We start from the raw sequence: 27,493 nt of genomic DNA, 5'->3' as shown, positions 1-27,493 counted from the left end.
GTGTAATAACTACGCAATAAGCTCCCTTTTTGTTGGCTTTAAATTGAGTGTCATATAAGCCCCTATAAAATTGAGATAAAATTGGGCTATAAGGGCTCTGTCAAAAAGTTTGTGTAGTTCTAAAAGAGAAGTAAGGGGAATAAGGGAAGAAGGGTGGAAGGAAGAGAGAGAAGAAGGAAGGGAAAGGAAAGAAAAAGAGGGGGAAAAAATAAAAATAAAGGAAAAGAGTAAAAAAGGGAGAAAAAGAAAAAAAAAAAAAAAAATATACCATCTGGATAAGGCAGTAGAGACTTTCAGGCCATACGCACTATTTTGCTTTATTAAACACTCTGTAGTAACACTAATATAATCACCAAATAATAGTTTGGACACTATATAAGGGGAACGTGTGGGAGGGGGGGTCTTTGATTGATGTTTTTTTTCTTATTTTTTATTTTTTATTCTATGGGTCTTCACTTTAAGTGCACTTGATTTATTACCATTTTTTATTTTGTCCTATCCTTTATGGATAGATTTATCACTCAGGTGAAGTCAAATTCACCCAAAATGCCTGTAAAAGTAAAAGATAAAAAAAGTAAAACAGCCGATTCCAGTTTGGATAGTTCTTCAGAAATTAGTAAAATGTCTCCTGATTCACATACATTGATTACACAGTTAACAGAGATATTCTCTCCTCAGTTCGATGTAATTAAGAAAGAACTAGGGACTATCTCTGCTGAATTAGTCTCACTGTCTTCTGAAATCAGACAGTTCTCAAACAGACTTACTGAGGCTGAGACAAGAATCTCTGAGGTTGAAGATATAACACATATTCACGAGGACTTAATCCAGAAACAGGATGCTAAAATTAAAAGTATGCAGTCACGCCTGGAGGATCTGGAGGATCGCTCCAGGCGGAACAATATTAGGATAGTGGGTCTCCCAGAAACACTTGAATTTGAGGATTTATTAAAATTCACCTCAATTACATTACCGCAAGCGTTAGGCTTTTCCCCTGAGTTGTTACCCCTGGCGATAGAACGGGCACATAGGTTGGGCCAAAAGAAACCCTCTTCAGATGGAGTCTTGAGGAACAGAATCTGTATTTTTAAAGTACTAAGATATCAAGATAAAGTTGAAATTTTGAAACGTTTTAAAAATAATGATCCTCCTATATTTGGAAAGAATCGGATTCTGTTGTTTCAAGACTTTTCGTATGAGACTTCTGCTAAAAGGAAGTTGATGGCTCCATATTGTTCGCAGTTGATAAATAAAGGGTTGAAAGCTCGACTAGTATATCCTGCACGTATAATTATCGAGGACAAAGGTACTAAACTTTCTTTTGAACAGGCAGCAGATGTTAAAAAATTTATAGAGACAGGGTAAAGGTGGCTGTCTTAGATGGAAATGTGTTTCTCTCTCCCAGGCAATTAGGAACATATGTTAATAAAAGTGGTGAGGTTGTTGTTTTTGTACCTTTTAGGTATATGTCTTTTTCCTTTTCCCCTCCTCCCTCCCCCCTGTTCGGCAATATATTTTTTTTTTTTTTTTTATTTTTTTTTTTCTCTCTTTCTCTCTCTTTCTCTCCCTCGCCCCCCTCCGCCGCCGCCCCCCCTCTACCTCCCTCGCCCCGGGCCTTCATCCCACTTTGAGTGATTTATTTTTTTGTATAATGGCTAAATTAGTTGGATTTTAGATGGCGGAAGGTATTAAGATTTTATCTTGGAATGTAGGAGGGATATCTTCCCCTATCAAACGCAAATTGATTATTAAAACTTTGGCTAGCTATAAACCAGATATTGTTCTCCTTCAAGAGACACATCTCAATGAACAAGAAGCGGCTAAATTGAAGATAAAATGGGTTGGGGAAGTAGTCTCTACAACTGGTTGTTCCAGAAAATGTGGGGTTGCTATTTTGTTTCACAAAGAGTTAGAATATAAAATAGATAAGATAGAAATAGACCCGGAGGCAAGATACATTTTAATCCATGTCTCCATAAAGAATTTTAAATTGATAATTTGCAATATATATGCCCCAAACAAGTTTTCCAGAGACTTTTGGCAGAAACTACAATCTAAATTATTCCCTTTTAGTGCCGGGAATTTAATTTTAGGGGGGGATTTTAACGCCACTTTATCCCCAACACTTGATAGATTTTCTAACAAAAATAGATTAGTTAACGCAAAGAATGCAAAATATCTATCACTATTTTGTGCTAAGCTAAAATTATTGGATATATGGCGTCTAAAAAACCCTGATAAACAGGTATTTTCTTGCGAATCCAAAGCACACTGTACTTTCTCGAGAATTGATCTTTTGTTAATTACGGAGTGCTTGGCCAATCAGGAATTAGTGGCAGGAATTGGGGATATTAGTATCTCAGACCATGCCATTATCTCCTTGTCACTTCTTTCTGGGCTAAAGAATAGAACACAAATGCCTAGTTTTTATTTCCCGCGATATTTGCATACTAACCCCAGATTTGTCGATTTTTTGAAATCCCTTTGGCTACAATATTATTCTGATAATATAAGCTATGTGAATAAACCGGAAATTTTTTGGGAAGCTTTTAAAGCTGTAATGCGGGGTGAAATACAATCATATATTAGTATAGCGAAGAAAAAGAGTAAAGCAAGGGAAATCCAAATCATGAATAAAATCAGGAACTCTTATCGGAAATATTGTTTGAGGCGCACTTCAGGAAACTGGAAGAAGTATCAAGACAATAGGAAGGAAAGAGATTTATTCTTAAAACAAAAGCTTTTGGAGGAGGAAGGGAGAATAAATCTTCAATTTAGGGGATTGCATGGCTCTTCCGCTAAATATTTAGCAAAACTTATTAAGGTCAGAAAAAAGAGAAATATTATACCTGCCATTCAAACTGAGAAGGGAAGATATACGGAGACGAAGGGTATTATGGAGGCATTTCATGACTATTATCACCAATTATACTCGGGAATAGAGATAGATACTGATAACCAAGATACTTTCTGGTCCATTTTAAAGTTGCCTCAATTAAATAGTGAGGACTTAATAGCGATTAACGCCCCAATATCTATTGATGAAATCAGGAAAGGAATAGTCCACTTGAAGATGAATAAGGCGCCGGGACCAGATGGGTTTCCGGCGGAGTTCTATAAATGTCTTGGCGAGGTTCTCCTCCCTACTTTAGAAAAACTCTTTAATTTCTATTATTTGTCTAATAATGTGATCTCTAGCTACTTCTCTGCCGCCAATATTTCGCTTATTTTAAAAAAAGGCAAAAATCCCGAAGATCCGGCCTCTTATAGGCCGATTTCGGTCTTGAACATAGATTATAAGATATTAATGTCTATTATTGCTTCAAGGCTTTCTTCTTATATACATAAAATCATTCATCCGGATCAGACTGGCTTTATGGTTGCCAGGAACCCATCTAAGAATACTCGCAAATTAATTAACTTTTTAGATTACGCCTGGAATGTGGATAGAGAAAGGAAGGAGCCATTACTGCATGAAACTGCCATACTGTCTTTAGACGCGAGCAAAGCCTTTGACTCAATTGTCTGGGAACATCTTTTTAGGGCGATGGAGAAGTTTGGCCTAAAAGGGGAATTTCTACAATTCATCATTAGATTATATCACAAACCAATTTCCTTTTTACTTATTAATGGGTCTTTATCCTCTAAAATAATACTACAAAGAGGCACTCGGCAAGGGTGTCCTCTTTCTCCCTTACTTTTTAATATAGCTTTGGAACCTTTTGCGATCCGATGCAGAGATATCTTGAGTGGAGTCCCATTTGGTACATACCATCTAAAAATGTTGCTTTATGCAGATGATGTGTTGATCTTTCTTGCCAATGTCCAGCAATCTATTCCTATGATTCTACAGGTATTAGAAGTCTTCAGTTCCTTTTCAGGATATAAGATAAATTTGGAAAAGAGCGAATTAATGTGCATAAACACTTCTAAGCTGGAGGGCCTTGTTATCCCATTTAAGTTGGTTGATGCTATTAAATATCTAGGTTTGGTTTTGCATAAAAACCCTAAATTTTGGTATAAAGCCAATTTTGAGCCTCTTTTCCAAAAAATTGCTTTGGATTTACACCTTTGGGCTACCTTTCCTTTGTCTATCACTGCCAGAGTTAATCTGATAAAATCAATTATTTTTCCGCGCTTGTTATATCCACTCCAGAATTTGCCCCTATTCCTTATGAATAAAGACTTGAAGTTTTTTAATTCGCAAGTCTCTAAGTTTATTTGGTACAATAAAAAACGCCGAATCGCGCTGGCTAGATTAATGCAAAACTTTGGCTCGGCGGGGTTGGCGCTTCCCAATATCAAATTGTATAATTTAGCTGCCATGGTCAAAATAGCAATAGATTGGATAGCTGGTACTAACTCAGTATCTTCAGAAGACTTAGAAAATCATTTGATTGCCCCATTTGTGTTAAAAGCAATTTTACACATTGGTGTCCAGAAGCTGCCTCAGAATGTTAGGTGTCTTATTACTATTAGGAATATAGTTTCTGCCTGGCAAAAGTTCTGCATGATGTTAAACATAGATTATTCTTTTTCTGAATGGTTGCCTATTGTAAATAATCCTAATTTCTTGCCTGGTCTCCATCAAAAAGTTTTCAAAGACTGGTCTGATAAAGGGCTATATTATGTCAAACAATTACTAGATGAAAATGACCAATTATTAACGGCGGATTCAATTTTTAATAAATTTGACCTGCCTAGATCCAATTTATTTGCTTATTTTCAAATTCGCCATTTTGTCCTTTCACAACGGTGGCTTTTTCCTTTGTCTCCGGACTGGTCGGCTATCAAGTTGTTTATACGGAAAGCTGTGGCTGGAGATTCTTCAATATCTTTGATGTATGACATCATGCTGACCAAACAGAGTCTTGTAATTAGGGAAAATATCTACACGTTCTGGCTGTCATTAATCCCTTCAGTAAATCAAGATAAGATTAGTCGGAGTTTTGTCTCGTTACGTAAGTGTAAAGCCCCGGTAGCCTGGAATGAATCTCACATGAAAATGATAAACAATTTTTACCTCTCCCCGTGGAAAATTTCTAGATTCTACCCGACTTCTATTAGTGTATGTCCCCGCTGTTCACATGAGCAGGCTGACCTGCTTCATATGTTTTGGACATGCCCCAGGGCAAGACAATTATGGTTAAAAATTATATTCTGGTTTAATAAACTTTATAAAGTATCAATTGCTTTATCAGCGGAAGATGTTTTTTTCCTATGTCCTCCACAAGAGTTCCTTAATGTAAGTACCATAAATAGTCTAAACACTATTATTCTTACTGTCAGATATTGTATTCTTAAAAATTGGAAGGCCAGGCGGATGCCGGGATTAACTTTGATGTTTAGAGTCTTGCAAGATCAAATTGTTTTTGAGTCATTTCATCTTCATGACGTATCTGAGAGCAGGATTAAGAAGTTTCTATTGAAGTGGTCTCCAGTTATCTTGTCCTATCCATATTCCTTGCAAAAAAGCATACTTTCCCCCTTTCTTTCCTCGGTGAGTTTTGCGGAATTAACGCTACTTAATGTTTTTCCACATACGTGGATTGAGGGCTCTGCGCTGGCACATTAGTTTATAGCTTTTGGGGGGGGCGGGGTGGGGCGGTGGGCGGGGGCGGGTCTGGGGGAGAGAGAATTTTCAAATTTTAATAATTTTTTTTTTTTTTTTCTCCCTCTCTTTCCTTTCCCCTCTTTTCCCTGCTAGGTTTTTGTATAGGATCGAGTATGGTTGGGGAGAGATGGATCTCACCTAACCTAAGATCCTTCAATATAACTCAATATCTGTGATTTAGTTTTGCGTTATGCTTTGCTTTTTTTTTTTTTTTTTTTTTTTGTTTTTAAGGTTTAAAATTCACTTTCGTTTTTCCTTTCTGTATGTAACTAAAATAGGAAATGTGAGGTTTATTGATGGAATTTTTGTTATTGGCATATTCATGATGTAATGGCCTTGCTATATATTTTTGCAATCTGTGTGCCAGGTTTTCTATTTGTTGGTATATGTTGGCTGTATTCCATAATACCCGTTGTTCTGTTTTGATCTTTAAACCTCAATAAAAAACTATAAAAAAAAAAAGAGAGAGTATATGTGTGGGTGAGATTTAGAGTGTGAATATGTACAAGTTTGTGTTTATGTGCTATCAACCTCCAAGAAAACATAATTTATGAAAGAACTTACCTGATAAATTCATTTCTTTCATATTGGCAAGAGTCCATGAGCTAGTGACGTATGGGATATACATTCCTACCAGGAGAGGCAAAGTTTCCCAAACCTCAAAATGCCTATAAATACACCCCCACCACACCCACAATTCAGTTTAACGAATAGCCAAGAAGTGGGGTGATAAGAAAGGAGCGAAAGCATCAATAAGGAATTGGAATAATTGTGCTTTATACAAAAAAATCATAACCACCACAAAAAAGGGTGGGCCTCATGGACTCTTGCCAATATGAAAGAAATTAATTTATCAGGTAAGTTCTTACATAAATTATGTTTTCTTTCATGTAATTGGCAAGAGTCCATGAGCTAGTGACGTATGGGATAGCAAATACCCAAGATGTGGAACTCCACGCAAGAGTCACTAGAGAGGGAGGGATAAAAATAAAGACGGCCAATTCCACTGAAAGAATAATCTACAACCCAAATCAAAAGTTTTAATCTTTATAATGAAAAAAACTGAAATTATAAGCAGAAGAATCAAACTGAAACAGCTGCCTGAAGTACTTTTCAACCAAAAACTGCTTCTGTAGAAGAGAAAACATCAAAATGGTAGAGTTTAGTAAAAGTATGCAAAGAAGACCAAGTTCCTGCTTTGCAAATCTGATCAACAGAAGCTTCATTCTTAAAAGCCCAGGAAGTAGAAACTGACCTAGTAGAATGAGCTGTAATCCTCTGAGGCGGGGATTTACCGGACTCTACATAAGCATGATGAATCAAACGTTTTAACCAAGAAGCCAAAGAAATAGCAGAAGCTTTCTGACCTTTCTTAGGACCAGAAAAGATAACAAATAGACTAGAAGATTTCTGAAATCTTTAGTAGCTTCAACATAATATTTCAAAGCTCTAACCACATCCAAAGAATGCAAAGATTATTCCAAAGAATTCTTAGGATTAGGACACAACAAAGGGACAACAATTTCTCTACTAATGTTGTTGGAATTCACAAACTTAGGTAAAAATTCAAATGAAGTCCGCAAAACCGCCTTATCCTGATGGAAAATCAGAAAAGGAGACTCACAAGAAAGAGCACATAATTCAGAAACTCTTCTAGCAGAAGAGATAGCCAAAAGAAACAATACTTTCCAAGAAAGTAACTTAATATCCAGAGAATGCATAGGCTCAAACGGAGGAGCCTGTAAAGCTCTCAAAACCAAATTAAGACTCCAAGGAGGAGAGATTGACTTAATGACAGGCTTGATACGAACCAAAGCATGTACGAAACAACGAATGACAGGAAGATTAGCAATTTTTCTGTGAAACAGAACAGAAAGAGCAGAGATTTGTCCTTTCAAGGAACTTGCAGACAAACCCTTATCCAAACCATCCTGAAGAAACTGTAAAATTCTAGGAATTCTAAAAGAATGCCAAGAGAAATTATGAGAGGAACATCATGAAATGTAAGTCTTCCAAACCCGATAATAAATCTTTCTAGACACAGATTTACAAGCCTGCAACATAGTATTGATCACTGAGTCAGAGAAACCTCTATGACTAAGCACTAAGCATTCAATCTCCATACCTTCAAATTTAATGATTTGAGATCCTGATGGAAAAACGGACCTTGAGATAGAAGGTCTGACCTTAACGGAAGTGGCCAAGGTTGGCAACTGGATATCCGAACAAGATCCGCATACCAAAACCTGTGTGGCCATGCTGGAGCCACCAGCAGAACAAACAAATGTTCCATTATGTTTTGGAAATCACTCTTGGAAGAAGAACTAGAGGCGGAAAGATATAAGCAGGTTGATAATTCCAAGGAAGTAACAACGCATCCTCTGCTTCCGCCTGAGGATCCCTGGATCTGGACAGATACCTGGGAAGTTTCCTGTTTAGATGAGAGGCCATCAGATCTATTTCTAGAAGCCCCCACATCTGAACAATCTGAAGAAACACATCTGGGTGAAGAGACCATTCTCCCGGATGTAAAGTCTGGCGACTGAGATAATCCGCTTCCCAATGGTCTATACCTGGGATATGAACTGCAGATATTAGACAGGGGCTGGATTCCGCCCATGCAAGTATCCGAGATACTTCTTTCATAGCCTGAGGACTGTGAGTCACACCTTGATAATTGACATACGCCACGGTTGTGACATTGTCTGTCTGAAAACAAATAAACGATTCTCTCTTCAGAAGAGGCCAGGAATGAAGAGCTCTGAAAATCACATGGAGTTCCAAAATGTTGATTGGTAATCTCGCCTCTTGAAATTTCCAAACCCCCTGTGCTGTCAGAGACCCCCAGACAGCTCCCCAACCTGAAAGACTTGCATCTGTTGAAATCACAGTCCAGGTTGGACGAAGAAAAGAGGCCCCTTGAACTAAACGGTGGTGATTTAACCACCAAGTCAGAGATAGTCGAGTATTGGGATTTAAGGATATCAATTGTGATATCTTTGTATAATCCCTGCACCAAAGGTTCAGCATACAAAGCTGAAGAGGTCTCATGTGAAAACGAGCAAAGGGGGTCGCGTCCGATGCTGCAGTCATGAGACCTAAAACTTCCATGCACATAGATACTGAAGGGAATGATTGAGACTGAAGGTTCCGACAAGCTGAAACCAATTTCAGACGTCTTTTGTCTGTTAGAGACAAAGTCATGGATACTGAATCTATTTGGAATCCCAAAAATTTTACCCTTGTCTGAGGAATCAAGGAACTTTTTGGTAAATTGATTCTCCAACCATGTTTTTGAAGAAACAACACAAGTTGATTCTTGTGAGATTCTGCAGAATGTAAAGACTGAGCAAGTACCAAGATATCGTCCAAATAAGGAAACACTGCAATAACCCGCTCTCTGATTACAGAGAGAAGGGCACCGAGAACCTTTGAGAAGATCCTTGGAGTTGTTGCAAGGCCAAAAGGAAGAGCAACAAATTGGTAATGCTTGTCTAGAAAAGAGAATCTCAGGAACTGATAGTGATCTGGATGAATTGGAATATGACGATAAGCATCCTGTAAGTCTATTGTGGACATATAATGCCCTTGCAGAACAAAAGGCAAAATAGTCCTTATAGTCACCATCTTGAACGTTGGTATTCTTACATAATGATTCAAAATTTTTAGATCCAGAACTGGTCTGAAAGAATTATCTTTCTTTGGTACAATGAACAGATTTGAATAAAACCCCAGACCCCGTTCCAGATATGGAACTGGCACAATTACCCCAGAAGACTCCAGGTCTGAAACACACTTCAGGAAAGCCTGAGCCTTTACTGGGTTCACTGGAATGCGTGAGAGAAAGAACCTTCTCACAGGCGGTCTTACCTTGAAACCTATTCTGTACCCTTGAGAAACAATGTTCTGAATCCAATGATTTTAAATTGAATTGATCCAAACATCTTTGAAAAATCATAATCTGCCCCCTACCAGCTGTGCTGGAATGAGGGCCGCACCTTCATGCGGACTTGGGGGCAGGTTTTGATTTTCTAAAAGGCTTGGATTTATTCCAGACTGGAGAAGGCTTCCAATTGGAAGCCTTTCTTTTAGGGGAAGGGTCAGGCTTCTGTTCCTTATTCTGACGAAAGGAACGAAAACGGTTAGCAGCCCTAAATTTACCCTTAGATTTTTTATCCAGAGGCAAAAAAGCTCCCTTCCCCCAGTGACAGTTGAAATTATAGAATCCAACTAAGAACCAAATAATTTATTACCTTGGAAAGAAAGGGATAGCAACGTTGACTTAGAAGTCATATCTGCATTCCAAGATTTAAACCATAAAGTTCTTCTAGCTAAAATAGCTAAAGACATATAGCTGACATCAATTCTAATGATATCAAAAATGGCATCACAAATGAAATTATTAGCATGTTGAAGAAGATTAACAATGCTATACACATTATGATCTGGTACTTTTTGCGCTAAAGCCTCCAACCAAAAAGTTGAAGCTGCAGCAACATCAGCCAAAGAAATAGCAGGCCTAAGAAGATTACCTGAACATAAATAAGCCTTCCTTAGAAAAGATTCAAGTTTCCTATCTAAGGGATATTTAAAAGAAGTACTATCTGCAGTAGGAATAGTAGTACGTTTAGCAAGAGTAGAGATAGCCCCATCAACTTTGGGGATTTTTTCCCAAAACTCCAATCTATCAGCCGGAAAAGGGTACAGTGTCTTAAACCTTAAAGAAGGAGTAAATGAAGTACCCAAACTATTCCATTCCCTAGAAATTACATCTGAAATAGCATCAATAACTGGAAAAACCTCTGGAATAACTACATGAGGTTTAAAAACCGAATTTAAACGTTTACTGGTTTTAATATCAAGAGGACTAGACTCCTCCATATCTAATGCAATCAACACCTCTTTTAGTAAAGAACGAATAAACTCCATCTTAAATAAATATGAAGATTTGTCAGTGTCAATATCTGAGGCAGAATCTTCTGAACCAGATAGATCCTCATCAGAGATAGATAAATCAGAATGTTGGTGGTTATTTAAAAATTCATCTAATTTACGAGAAGTTTTAAAAGACCTTTTACGTTTATTAGAAGGTGATATAACAGACAGGGCCTTCTGAATAGAATTAGAAACAAATTCTCTTACATTAACAGGAATATCCTGAACATTAGATGTTGAAGGAACAACAACAGGTAATGGATTATTACTAATGGAAATATTGTCTGCTTTTGAAAGTTTATCATGACAACTAACACAAACTACAGCCGGAGGAACAGTTACCACAAGTTTACAACAAATGCACTTAGCTTTGGTAGAACCGACATCAGGCAGCAGCATTCCAGAAGTAGATTCTGATACAGAGTCAGATTGAGACATCTTGCAATATGTAATAGAAAAAAACAACATATAAAGCAAAATTATCAAATTCCTTAAATGACAGTTTCAGGAAAGGGAAAAAATGCAAACAGAATAAGCCTCTGGAAACCAGAAGCAAAAAGAAACAAAGACTTAAATAATGTCAAAAAAACTGGCGCCAAGTATGACGCCCAGAACTGACAAAATTGATTTGGCGCAAAAAAAAGTCTGCAACAAACTCGAGCGTCATAGATGACGCAACTACGTGAAAACTCTCGGCGTGAACTACGACGCCGGAAAAGACGTCATTAACGTCAACAAACGTAATTCTCGCGCCAAAAATTGTGCATTTTTTGCACCCGCGAGCCTAACAGCCCGCAATTTAGAAAGAAAAGTCAAATTGAAAAATTTTCAGGTAAGAAAAAAATGTATTCATATGCATTTCCCAAAAATGAAACTGACAGTCTGTAAGAAGGAAATATACTGATTATTTAGAACTTTACATATAAAGTGCCAAACCATAGCTGAGAGTTGTCATAAATAAAAGAAAACATACTTACCAAAAGACACTCATCTACATATAGCAGATAGCCAAACCAGTACTGAAACAATTATCAGTAGATGTAATGGAATATGAGAATATATCGTCAATCTGAAAAGGGAGGTAGGAGATGAATCTCTACGACCGATAACAGAGAACCTATGAAATAGATCCCCGATAGGATGACCATAGCATTCAATAGGCAATACTCCTTTCACATCCCTCTGTCATTCACTGCACTCTGAGAGGAAAACCGGGCTCCAGCCTGCTGCGAAGCGCATATCAACGTAGAATCTAGCACAAACTTACTTCACCACCTCCATAGGAGGCAAAGTTTGTAAAAACTGAATTGTGGGTGTGGTGAGGGGTGTATTTTTAGGCATTTTGAGGTTTGGGAAACTTTGCCCCTCCTGGTAGGAATGTATATCCCATACGTCACTAGCTCATGGACTCTTGCCAATTACATGAAAGAAAAATAAAAGTTCAGCCAATAAATATATGAGTTGGGTCTGAACTAAAGGTGGCAACCCTAGGGATGCTGTATTGAACAAGCAAGCAGTGCCATACAAACCGTAGCTGTCCAGAGGATGGTAATTCTTGCTCAGAGTTGCAGTTCATTGTGAAAAAATGACGTTCTACTCAATTAGCGCGTGCATTTGTTTGTCCCATAAAAACAATGTATTACTTATATCAGTATCGTTATTATACTGGTCATCTATATATCCCTTTAAACGCATCTGTGTAGAAATGCAGTAAAACTGAAACACAATACAGTAAAATTATTGACAATAACTTATTTTGACCATCAATGACCTTATGAATGATACTGAGACTAGAGTTTCACGTTAACAACATAGTATTACGTCGCAGACGTGAACCAACCAATAAGGCTTTAGAGATTACAGTGCATTGGCGCAAAGCCTCCAGGAAGTCAACAACAATAACCAATGAGGCAGAGGGTACGAATTTGCAACTTCCGTCTCAATTTTTGAGAGACAGCAACATCAGCCAATAGAATAGCACATACATCTGAGAGCCGACTGGAAGGTCGGTGCGTGGAAATTGACAGGTAAGAATCTGACTATTGACTGCTTCAGTGACTTTACCGCCATTTAGCTGTGTGTTCTTTAAACGTAACACCGTATCGTGACAGGAAAATACCGAGTCCAGTAGAGCACTGGATGTGATCTGTAAGGGGAACGTACCCTGTGGAACGCATTGAAATTGCGCATGCCCTGAGTGGAACGCAGCCATTGACTTTAATTTGTTAATGAACTTTAGATATTGTTACATATTGCATTTGCATCATTATTACAGGTTGTTAGAATTTAGTTGTAATCCGCTGTGAAGTTCTTTCTTTGAGAGCTGGAATATGTGCGTAGTGTGCTCCTGACTGAGATATGTGAGGGTCACGTGATTTCTCGGTGTCAAGTTCAATCAGAATGTGTTGTTAAAGGAATACTAAGTTTCCATGATTGCATTAAACTATTTAGGGAATATGAAACATGCTTTTACTTGTGATGGAATAACACCCCTCCCCACAAAGCAGACTAGTGTTACATATTATTTATTAATTAATAATAAAAGGTTTATAATCATATGATTTTTTAGACTACAGTTTCAGGCGTTTCATGGTAACGTGTAGAAGTTCTCAAGTGCATGAAATTATTGTCTTAAAGGGACATTGTACATAACATTGTCATGTACAGTACATATGACAGCAGCATGTACTTTTTTGTTGTTGCCTGAAACAACAAGAAAAAGGCTGCTTGAATTGAAACTAATACTACAGTATTTGTTTTGTCATCAGCAAATGAGTATGCAGTGCAGCTACCAGTGCTTTATTGGTGGAGAGGAACACACCTCTGCAAGAATGACAAGAAAACTTTATTTAGGACAAATACACTTAAAGTTACTACAATCTGCATATTAACTCTTCAAAGACCAGTCATTTTTGTGTTCTGTTGTCTCCCTGAATGGTTCAGAGTTGACATTAGACTTGTAATGAGAAGTGTGTATTGTGTCATGTATGTACACTTCCATAAGTAACTAAAGGGGAAAATATTTGTTCTACTTAAAAGGGATGTTTGAAAATGGATTATAGAAGTTGTTGTGTGTTTTTTTTGTTTTGTTTTTTTAAATGGCGGTTTCTGTGCTGAATAAACCAACTGTTTTTTTTTTCTGTGGGAGTTGACTTTAACCAGTGAGCAGTACAGTCCCAAGACTTTTGTACATAACCAGGCACTTCCTTTTAGTTTCACCTTCAATTGAATTTGCTTTTGCTTAAAGGGATAGTAAAGTCCAAATTAAACTTTCTAATTTACTTTTATTATCAAATTTGCTTTGTTTTCTTGGTATTCTTAGTTGAAAGCTAAAACTAGGTAGGCTCATATTCAAACTTCGAAGCCCTTGAAGGCAGCTTCTTATCAAAATGCATTTGACAGTTTTTCACAGCTATAGGGCATTAGTTCATGTGTTTCATATAGATAACATTGTGCTCATGCGCGTGGAGTTATTTGAGTCAGCACCAATTGCCTGAAATGCAAGTCTGTCAAAAGATCTGAGATAAGGAGGCAGTATGCAGAGGCTTAGATACAAGGTAATTACAGAGGTAAAAAGTATATTTCTATAACAGTGTTGGTTATGCAAAATTGGGGATTGGTAAATAAAAGGATTATCTATCTTTTTAAACAATAACATTTTTGGTGTTTACTATCTCTTTAACCCTTTTTTTTGAGCAGAAATAAGTTTAATATCTTTAACTGCTGCTCTTTCATATACATGATACAAACAAAAAAAATCTTAAAGGGCCATTAAACCCAAAAAATGTCTTTCACAATTCAGATAGAGAATACAATTTTAAACAACATTCCAATTTACTTCTATTATCTAATTTGGGGCAATCTTTAGATATCCTTTGTTAAAGAAATAGCAATGCACATTGTTGAGCCATTCACATGAGGCATCTATGTGCAGCCACCAATCAGAAGCTACTGAGCCTATCTAGATATGCTTTTCAGGAAAGAATATCAAGTGAATGAAGCAAATTAGATAATAGAAGTAAACTAGAAAGTTGTTTAAAATGGTATTCTCTATCTGAATCATGAAAGAGAAAATGTGGGTTTAATGTCCCTTTAACTCACCAAGCCCCTTATGACTTTAATGAAGTAGCATATGTCATCGTCGATGACATCATGCAATATGATGTCACTACCTCCAACTCAACCTGTATTAAACTGAGCTGTTTTTATCCCCCCTCTCCTAGCCACCCCACATCTGACATTTCTCTTACTGTAGGAGACTATTCTCAGTACCTCATCCCATGTCCACTGTCTGGTGTCACACTGAACTTGCATTCATTCCACCTATACAAGCACTTACCGACTCCTGCAGAGTACACCTACACACCATTTCCAGAATTCACCCTATCCTTACTCAAGAAACTACAACAATACTAATATATTCCCTTATTTTATTACATATTGACTATTGCAACCTATTCCTAAATAGCCTTCACAAATCCCACCTCTTCCCCCTCCGATCTGTCATGAATGCTAAATCCAGACTCATCCACCTGAGTTGCCGATTTACATCAGCTGCCCCGCTTTACCAGTCCCTACAAGGCTCCCTTACAGTTCAGAATACAACTCAAAATATTAACCCTAACCAATAAAACACTTAACAACCTCACTCCCAATTATATTTCCCCACTCATCTCCAAATACTCCCTGACCCGTCCTCTTCGATCAACCTCAGACCTGCTCCCGTTGTCTGGAACTCTACCCCACTCCATCAGACTGTCTCCAACCTTATATAGTTCCAGGCGCTCTTTAAAAACCCACCTATTTAAAGAGACTTAACAATTCTCCTAGAACTGTTTTTTTGTCCTTACCAAAATAAGACTTGAACAACCTTGATTTGCTGCTGCAACTGCAATCCATGTAACAAGCTACCCAAAACCTTATGTCTCTGCACCCTCAACCTGTAGACTAAGCTCTTCCGATTAGGGTCCTTTATCTCCTGTACTTTTTTTTTAGTCTATCTATTTGTATCTTACCATAAGCTTTGTAATTGAATACCCCTACTTTTGTACCAAGCACTACAGAATTTTGAGGCGCTATATAAATAATTAAAGATTCATAATATCTGGAGCATTATCGTCACCAGTAACCTCATAAATGTTATAGTGTAACATCACCTAACCACTTAAACAAATGTGAAAGTTAAAAAATAATGTGCTCAACAATCATAGAATTGTTTAATCTAAGACAACTTAAAATTGCATCTACAAAAATAGTCAACAATTGTTATTGTTGTTTCCCAACCATATTGAAATAAAAGTGGATTATCTTAAACTGACCATGTAACGTCACAATAGTGAACATTAAAGGGACATAAAAATCTAATTTTTTCTTTCAGGATTAAGATAGATAATGCGATTTTCAACAAGTTTCTAATTTAGTTCTTTTATCTAATTTGTTCAATTATCTTGGTATCCTTTGTGGAAGGAGCAGGAGTGCACTAATAGGAAGTACCTGAAAGCCAATGACAGAAAGCATATATGTGCAGCCATCAATCAGCAGCTTCTGAGCCTATCTAGGTATATAAGGATACAAAGAGAATAAAAACTAATTATGTAATAGAAATAAAATGGTAAGTTGCTCTAAAAGGTTTGTTCTACAGTGTTCTCCACAGACAATTTTGCCAGCCAGGTGGCTTTTTGAAATAGCTGGGTGGCATTATGAAGTAGCCGGGTGCGGGCAGTGTAATATTTTCTAATATTATATAATTTTCAGCTATCCAAAGCACAAATGAATTGCATAATTTAATATAAATGTATTTAATGATAATTTGTGCAATAAAATTTAACATTTTAAATACTGGCTAATTTTAGCTTAACCCCTAGAGTGCTAACGACGGCTCTGAGCCGTTGCAGAGTTTCCCACTCTGGCGCTAACTACGGCTCAGAGCCGTCACTAGCACTCTCCCACCTTGAGGGAGATCTGGGAGCTCCTACCCTGGCGATCGGGCCTACATAGTGACAGGCATCACCGACGTGATGAGGTCACTGCGCAACTTTATTTATACTTAACATTGTTAAGTATAGGAGCAGGGGACATGTTGCTTAGAAGCCTGTATCTCAGGCATCTAAGCTGCTACAGACCTCCAACAGTGTAAGTCTTGGGGATAAGAAAAAAATAATTAAAAAAAAAAACCTTAAAAATCCTAGCACCTAGAAAGGAAAGTGCTTAGCACTCAAAGGGTTAATATTGGGGGAGGGGGGTCAGTAAAATCACCCGGGTGGTGCACTGGTGCACCCACAAAAAAGGTCCTGGGGAGAACACTGCTCTGTCTGAATAACGAAAAAAAATTGGGTTTCATATCCCTTTAAGGGTATAATAAACAGTAAATACATGCTAGACATAATGATGTATTCAAATATTAGACATAGAATAATGTGTAGATTTATTTTTGTAAAGTACTCTTATGTCCTTCAAAGACTTGTCTGAACAGTCTTTTATTGCCTGTTTTTTATCTGTCCCTAATTATTCTCAGCAGGAGAGTGAAATAACGGGAAAACAAAGTTCAAACATGGTTGCACCCATTACTTTATAAAAACAGTAGAATTTAGAAAACTAACAACCAGGGGGAAAGGGGACAAAATATATAATGAAAGTATACAGGTAGCAAACCCTTTATCCAAACTGCTTGGATAAAGCTCTGGATTTCGGAATAGTTTGGTTTTTGAAATATTTTTATATGATTTGCATCTGTAAAATGGGACCAAGTGTAAACAATATTTTTTGTCATTTAGGCAATATTTTTTTTTTTTTTTTTTAAATATGAATAAAAATGTTACAGCCAGATTATGAGTTTTTTGCGTTATGAGCTGTGCGGTGCTAACGTGCAGTTTTTTCTCACCGCTCGCTTACCTACAGCGCTGGTATTACAAGTTTTTACAAACCCGGGGTTAAAAGACAAGAAGTGAGCGTTGAGCAAAATTGCGCTGTATACCGCACTCCATTACCAGCACTGCTTAAGTCAGCGGTGAGCTGGTTGTACGTGCTCGTGCACGATTTCCCATAGACATCAATGGGGAGAGCCGGCTGAGAAAAAGTCTAACACCTGCAAAAAAGCAGCGTAAATCTCAATAACGCAGCCCTATTGATTCCTATGGGGAAATAAAAGTTATGTTTACACCTAACACCCTAACATGAACCCCGAGTCTAAACACCCCTATTCTTACACTTATTAACCCCTAATCTGCTGCCCCCGACATCGCCGACACCTACATTATACTTATACTTATTAACCCCTAATCTCCCTCCCCGATGTCGCTGCAACCTACCTACATTTATTAACCCCTAATCTGCCGCCCCCAACGTCGCCGCCACTATTCTAAATTTATTAACCCCTAAACCTAAGTCTAACCCTAACACCCCCTAACTTAAATATAATTTAAATAAATCTAAATAAAATTACTATCATTAACTAAATTATTCCTATTTAAAACTAAATATTTAAAATAAAATAAACCCTAAGATAGCTACAATATAACTAATAGTTACATTGTAGCTAGCTTAGGGTTTATTTTTATTTTACAGGCAAGTTTGTATTTATTTTAACTAGGTAGAATAGTTACTAAATAGTTATTAACTATTTAATAACTACCTAGCTAAAATAAATACAAAAGTACCTGTAAAATAAAACCTAACATAAGTTACACTAACACCTAACACTACACTACAATTAAATAAATTCCCTACATTAAATACAATTAAATTAGCTAAATCACAAAAAAAACAAAACCACTGAATTACAGAAAATAAAAAACAAAGTGCAAGATCTTTAAACTAATTACACCTAATCTAATAGCCCTATCAAAATAAAAAATAAAAAACTTACTTTAGAACACCGGCTTCGTTGAGGACATCTTGCCGCTTGGATGAAGACTCCTCCCGGTAAGTGAATCTTCAGGGGTTAGTGTTAGGATTTTTTAAGGGTGTATTGGGTGGGTTTATTTTTTAGGTTAGGGCTTTGGGCTGCAATAGAGCTAAATGCCCTTTTAAGGGCAATGCCCATCCAAATGCCCTTTTCAGGGCAATGGGGAGCTTAGGTTTTTTTAGTTAGGGTTTTATTTGGGGGGTTGGTTGTGTGGGTGGTGGGTTTTACTGTTGGGGAGGTTATTTGTATTTTTTTTCAGGTAAAAGAGCTAATTTCTTTGGGGCAATGCTCCGCAAAAGGCCCTTTTAAGGGCTATTGGTAGTTTAGTTTAGGCTAGGGTTTTTTTTTTATTTTGGGGGGGGCTTTTTTAATTTTGATAGGGCTATTAGATTAGGTGTAATTAGTTTAAAAATCTGTTATTTGTTTATTATTTTCTGTAATTTAGTTGGGTTTTTCTTTTTTGTGATTTAGCTAATTTAATTTATTTAATTGTATTTAATGTAGGGAATTGATTTAATTGTAGTGTTAGGTGTTAGTGTAACTTAGGTTAGGTTTTATTTTACAGGTCAATTTGTATTTATTTTCGCTAGGTAGTTATTTAATAGTTAATAACTATTCTACCTAGTTAAAATACATACAAACTTGCCTGTAAAATAAAAATAAAACCTAAGCTAGCTACAATGTAACTATTAGTTATATTGTAGCTAGCTTAGGGTTTATTTTATCGGTAATTATTTAGTTTTAAATAGGAATAATTTAGTTAATGATAGTAATTTTATTTAGATTTATTTAAATTATATTTAAGTCAGGGGGGGTTAGGGTTAGACTTAGGTTTAAAGGGTTAATAAATTTAGAATAGTGGCAGTGACGTTGGGGACGGCAGATTAGGGGGTTAATAAATGTAGATAGGTGGTGGCGATGTTGGGGGCAGCAGATTAGGGGTTAATAAATATAATGTAGGTTGCAGTGATGTCCGGAGCGGAAGATTAGGGGTTAATAATATTTAACTAGTGTTTGCTAGGCGGGAATGCGGCGGTTTAGGGGTTAATATGTTTATTCTAGTGGCGGCGATGTCCGGAGCGGAAGATTAGGGGTTAAAAATTGTATTATAGTGTTTGCAATGCGGGAGGGCCTTGGTTTAGGGGTTAATAGGTAGTTTATGGGTGTTAGTGTACTTTTTAGCACTTTAGTTATGAGTTTTATGCTACAGCGTTGTAGTGTAAAACTCACAACTACTGACTTTAGAATGCATTGGGAATCTTGTCGGTATAGGCTGTACCGCTCACTTTTTGGCCTCCCAGGACAAACTCGTAATACCAGCGCTATGGAAGTCCCATAGAAAAAAGGGTTTACAAACTTTACGTAAGTCGGTTTGCAGTAAGGCCAAAAAAGTGTGCGGTGCCCCTAAACCTGTTAATGCTGCTTTTTCAGCTTACCGCAAAACTCGTAATCTAGCCGTTAGAATTTTGGAATAATTCTGGATATGGGCATTTTATATCTGTAATACAAAGTTGTCTTTTTTAACTATACATAATTAAACATTTTATATTACAGTCTCATACTTATTATTCCTTTAAAATGTATCCCTTTAAATTTACCTTAAAATATAAAACGGCATAAGAGCCTACCCCTCCAGCACTGTACCCAGTGTTTGTTCTGCACTAAAGTGTTACAGTATTTATTCATTTTAAAAACATCTTGATATATGGCATAAAAGCCCCTTTTTGTGTATATGTTTGAAGTTGTTACTGAACTTCAGCAGAGCTATAAGAGTTGTTATCGGCCAATCAACAACTGATACTTTAACCGTGTGTGTGCAAACGTGTTCTTGTGCACGTCAATATCAGTTTAAATATCTTCGCAGTCTTCTCTATACCGTTTGTTTTACTGTTAATGCTCTCTTTTAATTATATGAAAATGTTGGAGTACTGGAGTCCCCCTGAGTTGGAAAGACTTTTTATTTGTCAGAGAATCTGTGCACTGTATTAGGTGTTAAAGGGATATGAAATCCAAAATGTTTCTTTAGCGATTCAGATAAAGCATTTAATTTTAAATAACTTTGCTTCTATTATCAATTTTTCTTCGCTATCTTAATATCCTTTGTTGAAAAGCAGGAAGTGTTCAGGAGTGTGCCGGTGTCTGCAGTACTATATGCAAGAGCACTAGATGGCAGCACTTTTTCCTGACATGTAGTGCCCCAGACATGTGCATGCTACCTATCTAGATGTATCAACAAAGAATACCATGAGAACAAAGCTAATTTGATTATAGAAGTAAATAGAACATTTTTTTTTTTTTTTTAAATTGTATGCTTTATCTGAATCACAAAAAAAAATATATAGGGGTCAATTTAACATGGTGCGGTCGATAAATGCCGACAGCATACGCTGTTGGCATTTATCATTGCACCTGCAGATTCACGGCCAATCGGCCGCTAGCAGGGGGTGTCAATCATCCCGATCGGGTTGATTTTCGGCGATGTCTGTCCGCCACCTCAGAGGAGGCGGACAGGTTATGGAGCAGCAGTCTTTAGAAACACGGGGCATCAAGCTCCGTTTGGAACTTGATAAATAGACCCCACAAAGTCAATTGATATGGGTTTCATTGGTACAGTACATAGCTCATTTTTTAAGTATAATATATGTTTAAAGAACATGTACACAGTACACTCAAGCAACATCACAATAATGCAAGTTTAAGGCTTTTATATCTACAAATCTACTAAGAAGATTTGAATACAAAGGAATGTACCACACAATCGTTCTCCCTACTCAAACACTAAAGTTGTTTGTGATGTATAATCACTTAAAAAATGTATAATTATTTTCACATATTAACTCATTGTAAAGATTTATAGTGATTACAAATTCAGCCAAATTGATTTCACCAATCAAGTAAAATAGGGTTTAACAATAGACTGTCCTGTGTAATTATGTTTTTTTATTTCCATTTTAGCTTCTACATGAATTTCACTTTTCTTTGTGATTTCTTAAACAGGTTTGAAAATGTTGGGTGCACGTCTGATCTATAATGCTGCAAGTCGAACTGGTATGTATGTTCGCTGACTTTCTTGAAGGGTCATAAAATGCATAGTTCGGCATGTTAGCGTTAAATGTGTTGAAATGTATACTGAAACTAACCGGTTTAGATGTTTGTTTTGTGCACAACTTATTTGTGGAATAAGAGCTTTTTGGGCGATAAGAAAAATCCACCCTAGAAGCAAAAAAAATCAGAACAGGAACACGTGTTTCTAAAAACAAAATAAAAATGTAATACATTTTGAAATTCCCTCTTTTAGGTGCAGCAACATAATGGCGGGGGGGGGGGGAGAAAAACTTAATTGCCCTTTTAAGGATAGCTATATTGAATACTGAATCTGTTTCACACACCTGTATTCAAAAAACAGTTGGAAGGTCAAAAAATACTCAAAACATACATTTACTATAGAAATCACATTATAAGACTGAAGCCCTGATATTCAAAGATTCTCCAGAGTAATTGTAGTTCAGACTTCACAGTGGCTGAACTCACTGAATTTTCCAAAAAAAAGGGTGGAACTATCCAGCACTGCGATACCGCTCTCATTTATGTATGTGAAGCAGAGCAAGTCCAGTACAATGTAGCACTGCATTATATGAGAGTTTTGTTACACTTACTCTTTGTGCATTGTATTTTAGATTACTATACATTTCAGATTGGGTCCTTTCAGTATTATTGCATTTAAGCTTTGCACTTTCTCATTTATATTTTAATACATTTAAATTTTGATCTAGCAGTGATTTTACACATAATTTAGGATCATACTTTGAACATTTCTGTGTATCTTTTACAAATGACATTGCACTTTGTATTTTCTCCATTGTAAGTTTACACTGAAAGTGAGAGGGACAGGATAGTTTCCTGGGCTGTCTGAAGCTCTCTTTTACAAGTCTTGTGAAATTTTGTAAGCTTTTTAAACAAGCTGGTATTACTGATTTGTCTTGCCAGCTGTACGCAGGTGAAGTTTGCTCAAAATTCACAATACACTTATTTTAACTAACAGAAAAGTAATATATACTAAAATATAGACAAAAGCAAGTTAAATTGTAGTGAAAACATTTCAGTTTAATTTGGAATTGAGGCAAATGGAGCCTTTATATCAACCCCAGGGGTTCTCCAGTTACCTTTACTCTTCTATGTAAAATTTTGTATCCCAGAGAGCTTCATTATTTTCTATGAAGGGCAATTCTTATCTCTCTGGGATTTCCAGGTTCCACCACGAGGCTCAGGTACACGTAGCTAGTATGGAGACCAACATGACAAAAACCTCAGTAATTTAAAACACCCATGAGACTTGATATAAAAGGATGATATTGCTTTGCTAAGGGATTTACCAATAAAATGGAATAATGGGCTGGTAAATGGAAAATTAGATTTAAAACTGGAAAATGTAATGTTCTACATTTTGGAAGTAAAAAATAAGCAGGCAACCTATTATTTAAATGGCATAGACTTTGCAAAACAGAGGAGGAAAGGGATTTGACTGCACTTATAGATGAGCTAAAATGGGAGCACAATACAAATCAGCGGCTTCTAAGGCTAATAAGATACTAGCATGTATTAAAAGAGCCATTGATGCAATGGAGGAAAGCATAATTCTGTCACTTTATAAATCCCTGGCAAGACCTCCCCTTGGGTATGGAGTGCAGTTTTGGGGACCAATCTGCAATTTTTTTTTATTTATTTTTTTAAAGTTAGAAAAAGTTTAGAGAAGGGCCACAAAGCTAATTAGGGGAATAAATCATTTAAACTATGAGGAGAGGTTAGCCAAATTGGGTTTTTGCATTGAGAGGTCATTTGATTACTTTATATAAATATATTTAAGGCCCATATACAGAATTGGCAGAAGGTCACAGCTTGTGAATTTTTACCACTTTCTTAATTACTTCTATTCATTTTTCTTCATTTGCTTGGTATCTTTTGTTGAAAAGTAGGGACAAATGCTTTGGAGCCGGCCCATTTCTGGAGCACTTTTTCCTGTCATGTAGTGCTCCAGATGCCTACCTAGGTATCTCTTCAACACAGAATATCATGGGAACTAAGCAAATTTGATTATAGAAGTAAATTGGAAACTTTTTAAAAATGGTATGCTCTGTCTGAATCACATAAGAACATTTTTGGGTTTCATATCCCTTTAAGGCTGGAGGAAAGGAGATTAAAAATGTGCTTTTTTCACTGTAAGAGCAATTCAATTGTGGAACTTATTGCCTGAGGCGGTAGTAAATGCCAATACCGTAGATACATTTAAAAATGGTTTAGATACATTTCTATCAGAAGAGAGAGAGCCGCACTCCTGAGATAGAACAACTTCCATGCCTGTTCCTTTCCATTGCAACTCAGGGTGCACACTCTTTTAGCACACTATGGCCTAGATTTAGAGTTGGGCGGTAGCCGTGAAAACCAGCGTTAGAGGCTCCTAACGCTGGTTTTAGGCTACCGCCGGTATTTGGAGTCAGTCAGGAAAGGGTCTAACGCTCACTTTTCAGCCGCGACTTTTCCATACCGCAGATCCCCTTACGTCAATTGCGTATCCTATCTTTTCAATGGGATCTTTCTAACTCCGGTATTTAGAGTTGTGGCTGAAGTGAGCGTTAGAAATCTAACGACAAAACTCCAGCCGCAGAAAAAAGTCAGTAGTTAAGAGCTTTCTGGGCTAACGCCGGTTTATAAAGCTCTTAACTACTGTGCTCTAAAGTACACTAACACCCATAAACTACCTATGTACCCCTAAACTGAGGTCCCCCCAAATCTGCTGCCCCTAACACCGCCGACCCCTATATTATATTTATTAACCCCTAATCTGCCCCCCACAACGTTGCCGCCACCTACCTACAATAATTAACCCCTAATCTGCCGACCGCAAAGCGCCGCCACCTACATTATAGCTATGTACCCCTAATCTGCTGCCCCTAACACCGCCGACCCCTATATTATATTTATTAACCCCTAATCTGCCCCCCTCAACGTCGCCTCCACCTGCCTACACTTATTAACCCCTAATCTGCCGAGCGGATCTCACTGCTACTATAATAAAATTATTAACCCTTAATCCACCTCACTCCCGCCTCACTAACCCTATAATACATAGTATTAACCCCTAATCTGCCCTCCCTAACATCGCCGACACCTAACTTCAATTATTAACCCCTAATCTGCCGACCGGACCTCACCGCTACTCTATTAAATTTATTAACCCCTAAAGCTAATTCTAACCCTAACCCTAACACCCCCTTAAGTTAAATATAATTTTATTCTAACGAAATAAATTAACTCTTATTAAATAACTTATTCCTATTTAAAGCTAAATACTTACCTGTAAAATAAACCCTAATATAGCAACAATATAACGAATAATTACATTGTAGCTATTTTAGGATTAATATTTATTTTACAGGCAACTTTGTAATTATTTTAACCAGGTACAATAGCTATTAAATAGTTAAGAACTATTTAATAGTTACCTAGTTAAAATAATTACAAAATTACCTGTAAAATAAATCCTAACCTAAGTTACAATTAAACCTAACACTACACTATCATTAAATTAATTAAATAAAATACCTACAATTATCTACAATTAAACCTAACACTACACTATCAATAAATTAATTAAATACAATACCTACAAATAATTACAATGAAATAAACTAACTAAAGTACAAAAAATAAAAAAGAACTAAGTTACAAAAAATAAAAAAATATTTACAAACATTAGAAAAAAAAATTACAACAATTTTAAACTAATTACACCTACTCTAAGCCCCCTAATAAAATAACAAAGACCCCCAAAATAAAAAAAAATGCCCTACCCTATTCTAAATTACAAAAGTTCAAAGCTCTTTTACCTTACCAGCCCTGAACAGGGCCCTTTGCGGGGCATGCCCCAAGAAATTCAGCTCTTTTGCCTGTAAAAAAACACATACAATACCCCCCCCCCAACATTACAACCCACCACCCACATACCCCTAATCTAACCCAAACCCCCCCTTAAATAAACCTAACACTAAGCCCCTGAAGATCTTCCTACTTTATCTTCACCTCACCGGGTATCACCGATCGGTCCTGGCTCCTAAATCTTCATCCAACCCAAGCGGGGGCTGGCGATCCATCATCCGGCGGCTGAAGAGGTCCAGAAGAGGCTCCAAAGTCTTCATCCTATCCGGGAAGAAGAGGCGATCCGGACCGGCAACCATCTTGATCCAAGCGGCATCTTCTATCTTCATCCGATGACAAACGGCTCCATCTTGAAGACCTCCAGCGCGGATCCGTCCTCTTCTTCCGACGACTTCCCGACGAATGACGGTTCCTTTAAGGGACGTCATCCAAGATGGCGTCCCTCGAATTCCGATTGGCTGATAGAATCCTATCAGCCAATCGGAATTAAGGTAGGAATATTCTGATTGGCTGATGGAATCAGCCAATCAGAATCAAGTTCAATCCGATTGGCTGATCCGATCAGCCAATCAGATTGAGCTCGCATTCTATTGGCTGATCGGAACAGCCAATAGAATGCGAGCTCAATCTGATTGGCTGATCGGATCAGCCAATCGGATTGAACTTGATTCTGATTGGCTGATTCCATCAGCCAATCAGAATATTCCTACCTTAATTCCGATTGGCTGATAGGATTCTATCAGCCAATCGGAATTCGAGGGACGCCATCTTGGATGACGTCCCTTAAAGGAGCCTTCATTCGTCGGTAGTCCGTCTGGCCAGCAGGATGTTCTGCGTCGGAGGTCTGCAAGATGGATCCGGAAGAAAGAAGATTGAAGATGCCGTTGATAGAAGACTTCAGCCGGATCATGGACCTCTTCAGCTCCCGCTTGGATGAAGACTTCAGCCGGATCATGGACATCTTCAGCCCCCCGCTTGGGCTTGGATCAAGACATCGGAGGAGCTCTTCTGGATCGATCGGTGAACCTGGTATGGTGAAGATAAGGTAGGGAGATCTTCAGGGGCTTAGTGTTAGGTTTATTTAAGGGGGGTTTGGGTTAGATTAGGGGTATGTGGGTGGTGGGTTGTAATGTTGGGGGGGGGTATTGTATGTGTTTTTTTTACAGGCAAAAGAGCTGAATTCTTTGGGGCATGCCCCGCAAAGGGCCCTGTTCAGGGCTGGTAAGGTAAAAGAGCTTTGAACTTTAGTAATTTAGAATAGGGTAGGGCATTTTTTTATTTTGGGGGGCTTTATTTTATTAGGGGGCTTAGAGTAGGTGTAATTAGTTTAAAATTGTTGTAATATTTTTCTGATGTTTGTAAATATTTTTTTATTTTTTGTAACTTAGTTCTTTTTTATTTTTTGTACTTTAGTTAGTTTATTTCATTGTAGTTATTTGTAGGTATTGTATTTAATTAATGTATTGATAGTGTAGTGTTAGGTTTAATTGTAGATAATTGTAGGTAGTTTATTTAATTTATTTATTGATAGTGTAGTGTTAGGTTTAATTGTAACTTAGGTTAGGATTTATTGTACAGGTAATTTTGTAATTATTTTAACTATTTTAGCTATTAAATAGTTCTTAACTATTTAATAGCTATTGTACCTGGTTAAAATAAATACAAAGTTACCTGTAAAATAAATATAAATCCTAAAATAGCTATAATATAAATATAATTTATATTGTAGCTATATTAGGATTTATTTTACAGGTAAGTATTTAGCTTTAAATAGGAATAATTTATTTAATAAGAGTTAATTAATTTCGTTAGATTAAAATTATATTTAATTTAGGGGGGTGTTAGTGTTAGGGTTAGACTTGGCTTTAGGGGTTAATACATTTATTAGAATAGCGGTGAGCTCCAGTCGGCAGATTAGGGGTTAATGTTTGAAGTTAGGTGTCGGCGATGTTAGGGAGGGCAGATTAGGGGTTAATACTATTTATTATAGGGTTAGTGAGGCGGATTAGGGGTTAATAACTTTATTATAATAGCGGTGCGGTCCGCTCGGCAGATTAGGGGTTAATAAGTGGAGGCGACGTTGTGGGGAGCAGATTAGGGGTTAATAA

The 27,493-nt window shown here is 37.1% G+C and overlaps 1 protein-coding gene across 1 annotated transcript in view; it reads left to right on the top strand.

The window, feature by feature from the left end:
• Nucleotides 1-12,472: 12,472 nt before the first annotated feature.
• NDUFS8 (NADH:ubiquinone oxidoreductase core subunit S8) overlaps nt 12,473-27,493 on the top strand; it is a 33,984-nt gene continuing 18,963 nt past the window's right edge. Inside the window, exons 1-2 of the mRNA XM_053692369.1 lie at nt 12,473-12,576; nt 21,450-21,500. Of these exons, the coding sequence (XP_053548344.1) occupies nt 21,458-21,500 (43 nt within the window). The 5' untranslated portion in view covers nt 12,473-12,576; nt 21,450-21,457. The remainder of the gene's footprint in view (nt 12,577-21,449; nt 21,501-27,493) is intronic.

Source organism: Bombina bombina, chromosome 9 (assembly GCF_027579735.1).
Source record: "Bombina bombina isolate aBomBom1 chromosome 9, aBomBom1.pri, whole genome shotgun sequence".
In the NCBI taxonomy this organism is placed as follows: Eukaryota; Metazoa; Chordata; class Amphibia; order Anura; family Bombinatoridae; genus Bombina; species Bombina bombina.
The sequence above is the reverse complement of the archived record's forward strand: the minus strand, read 5'-3'. Positions and strand labels throughout refer to the sequence as shown.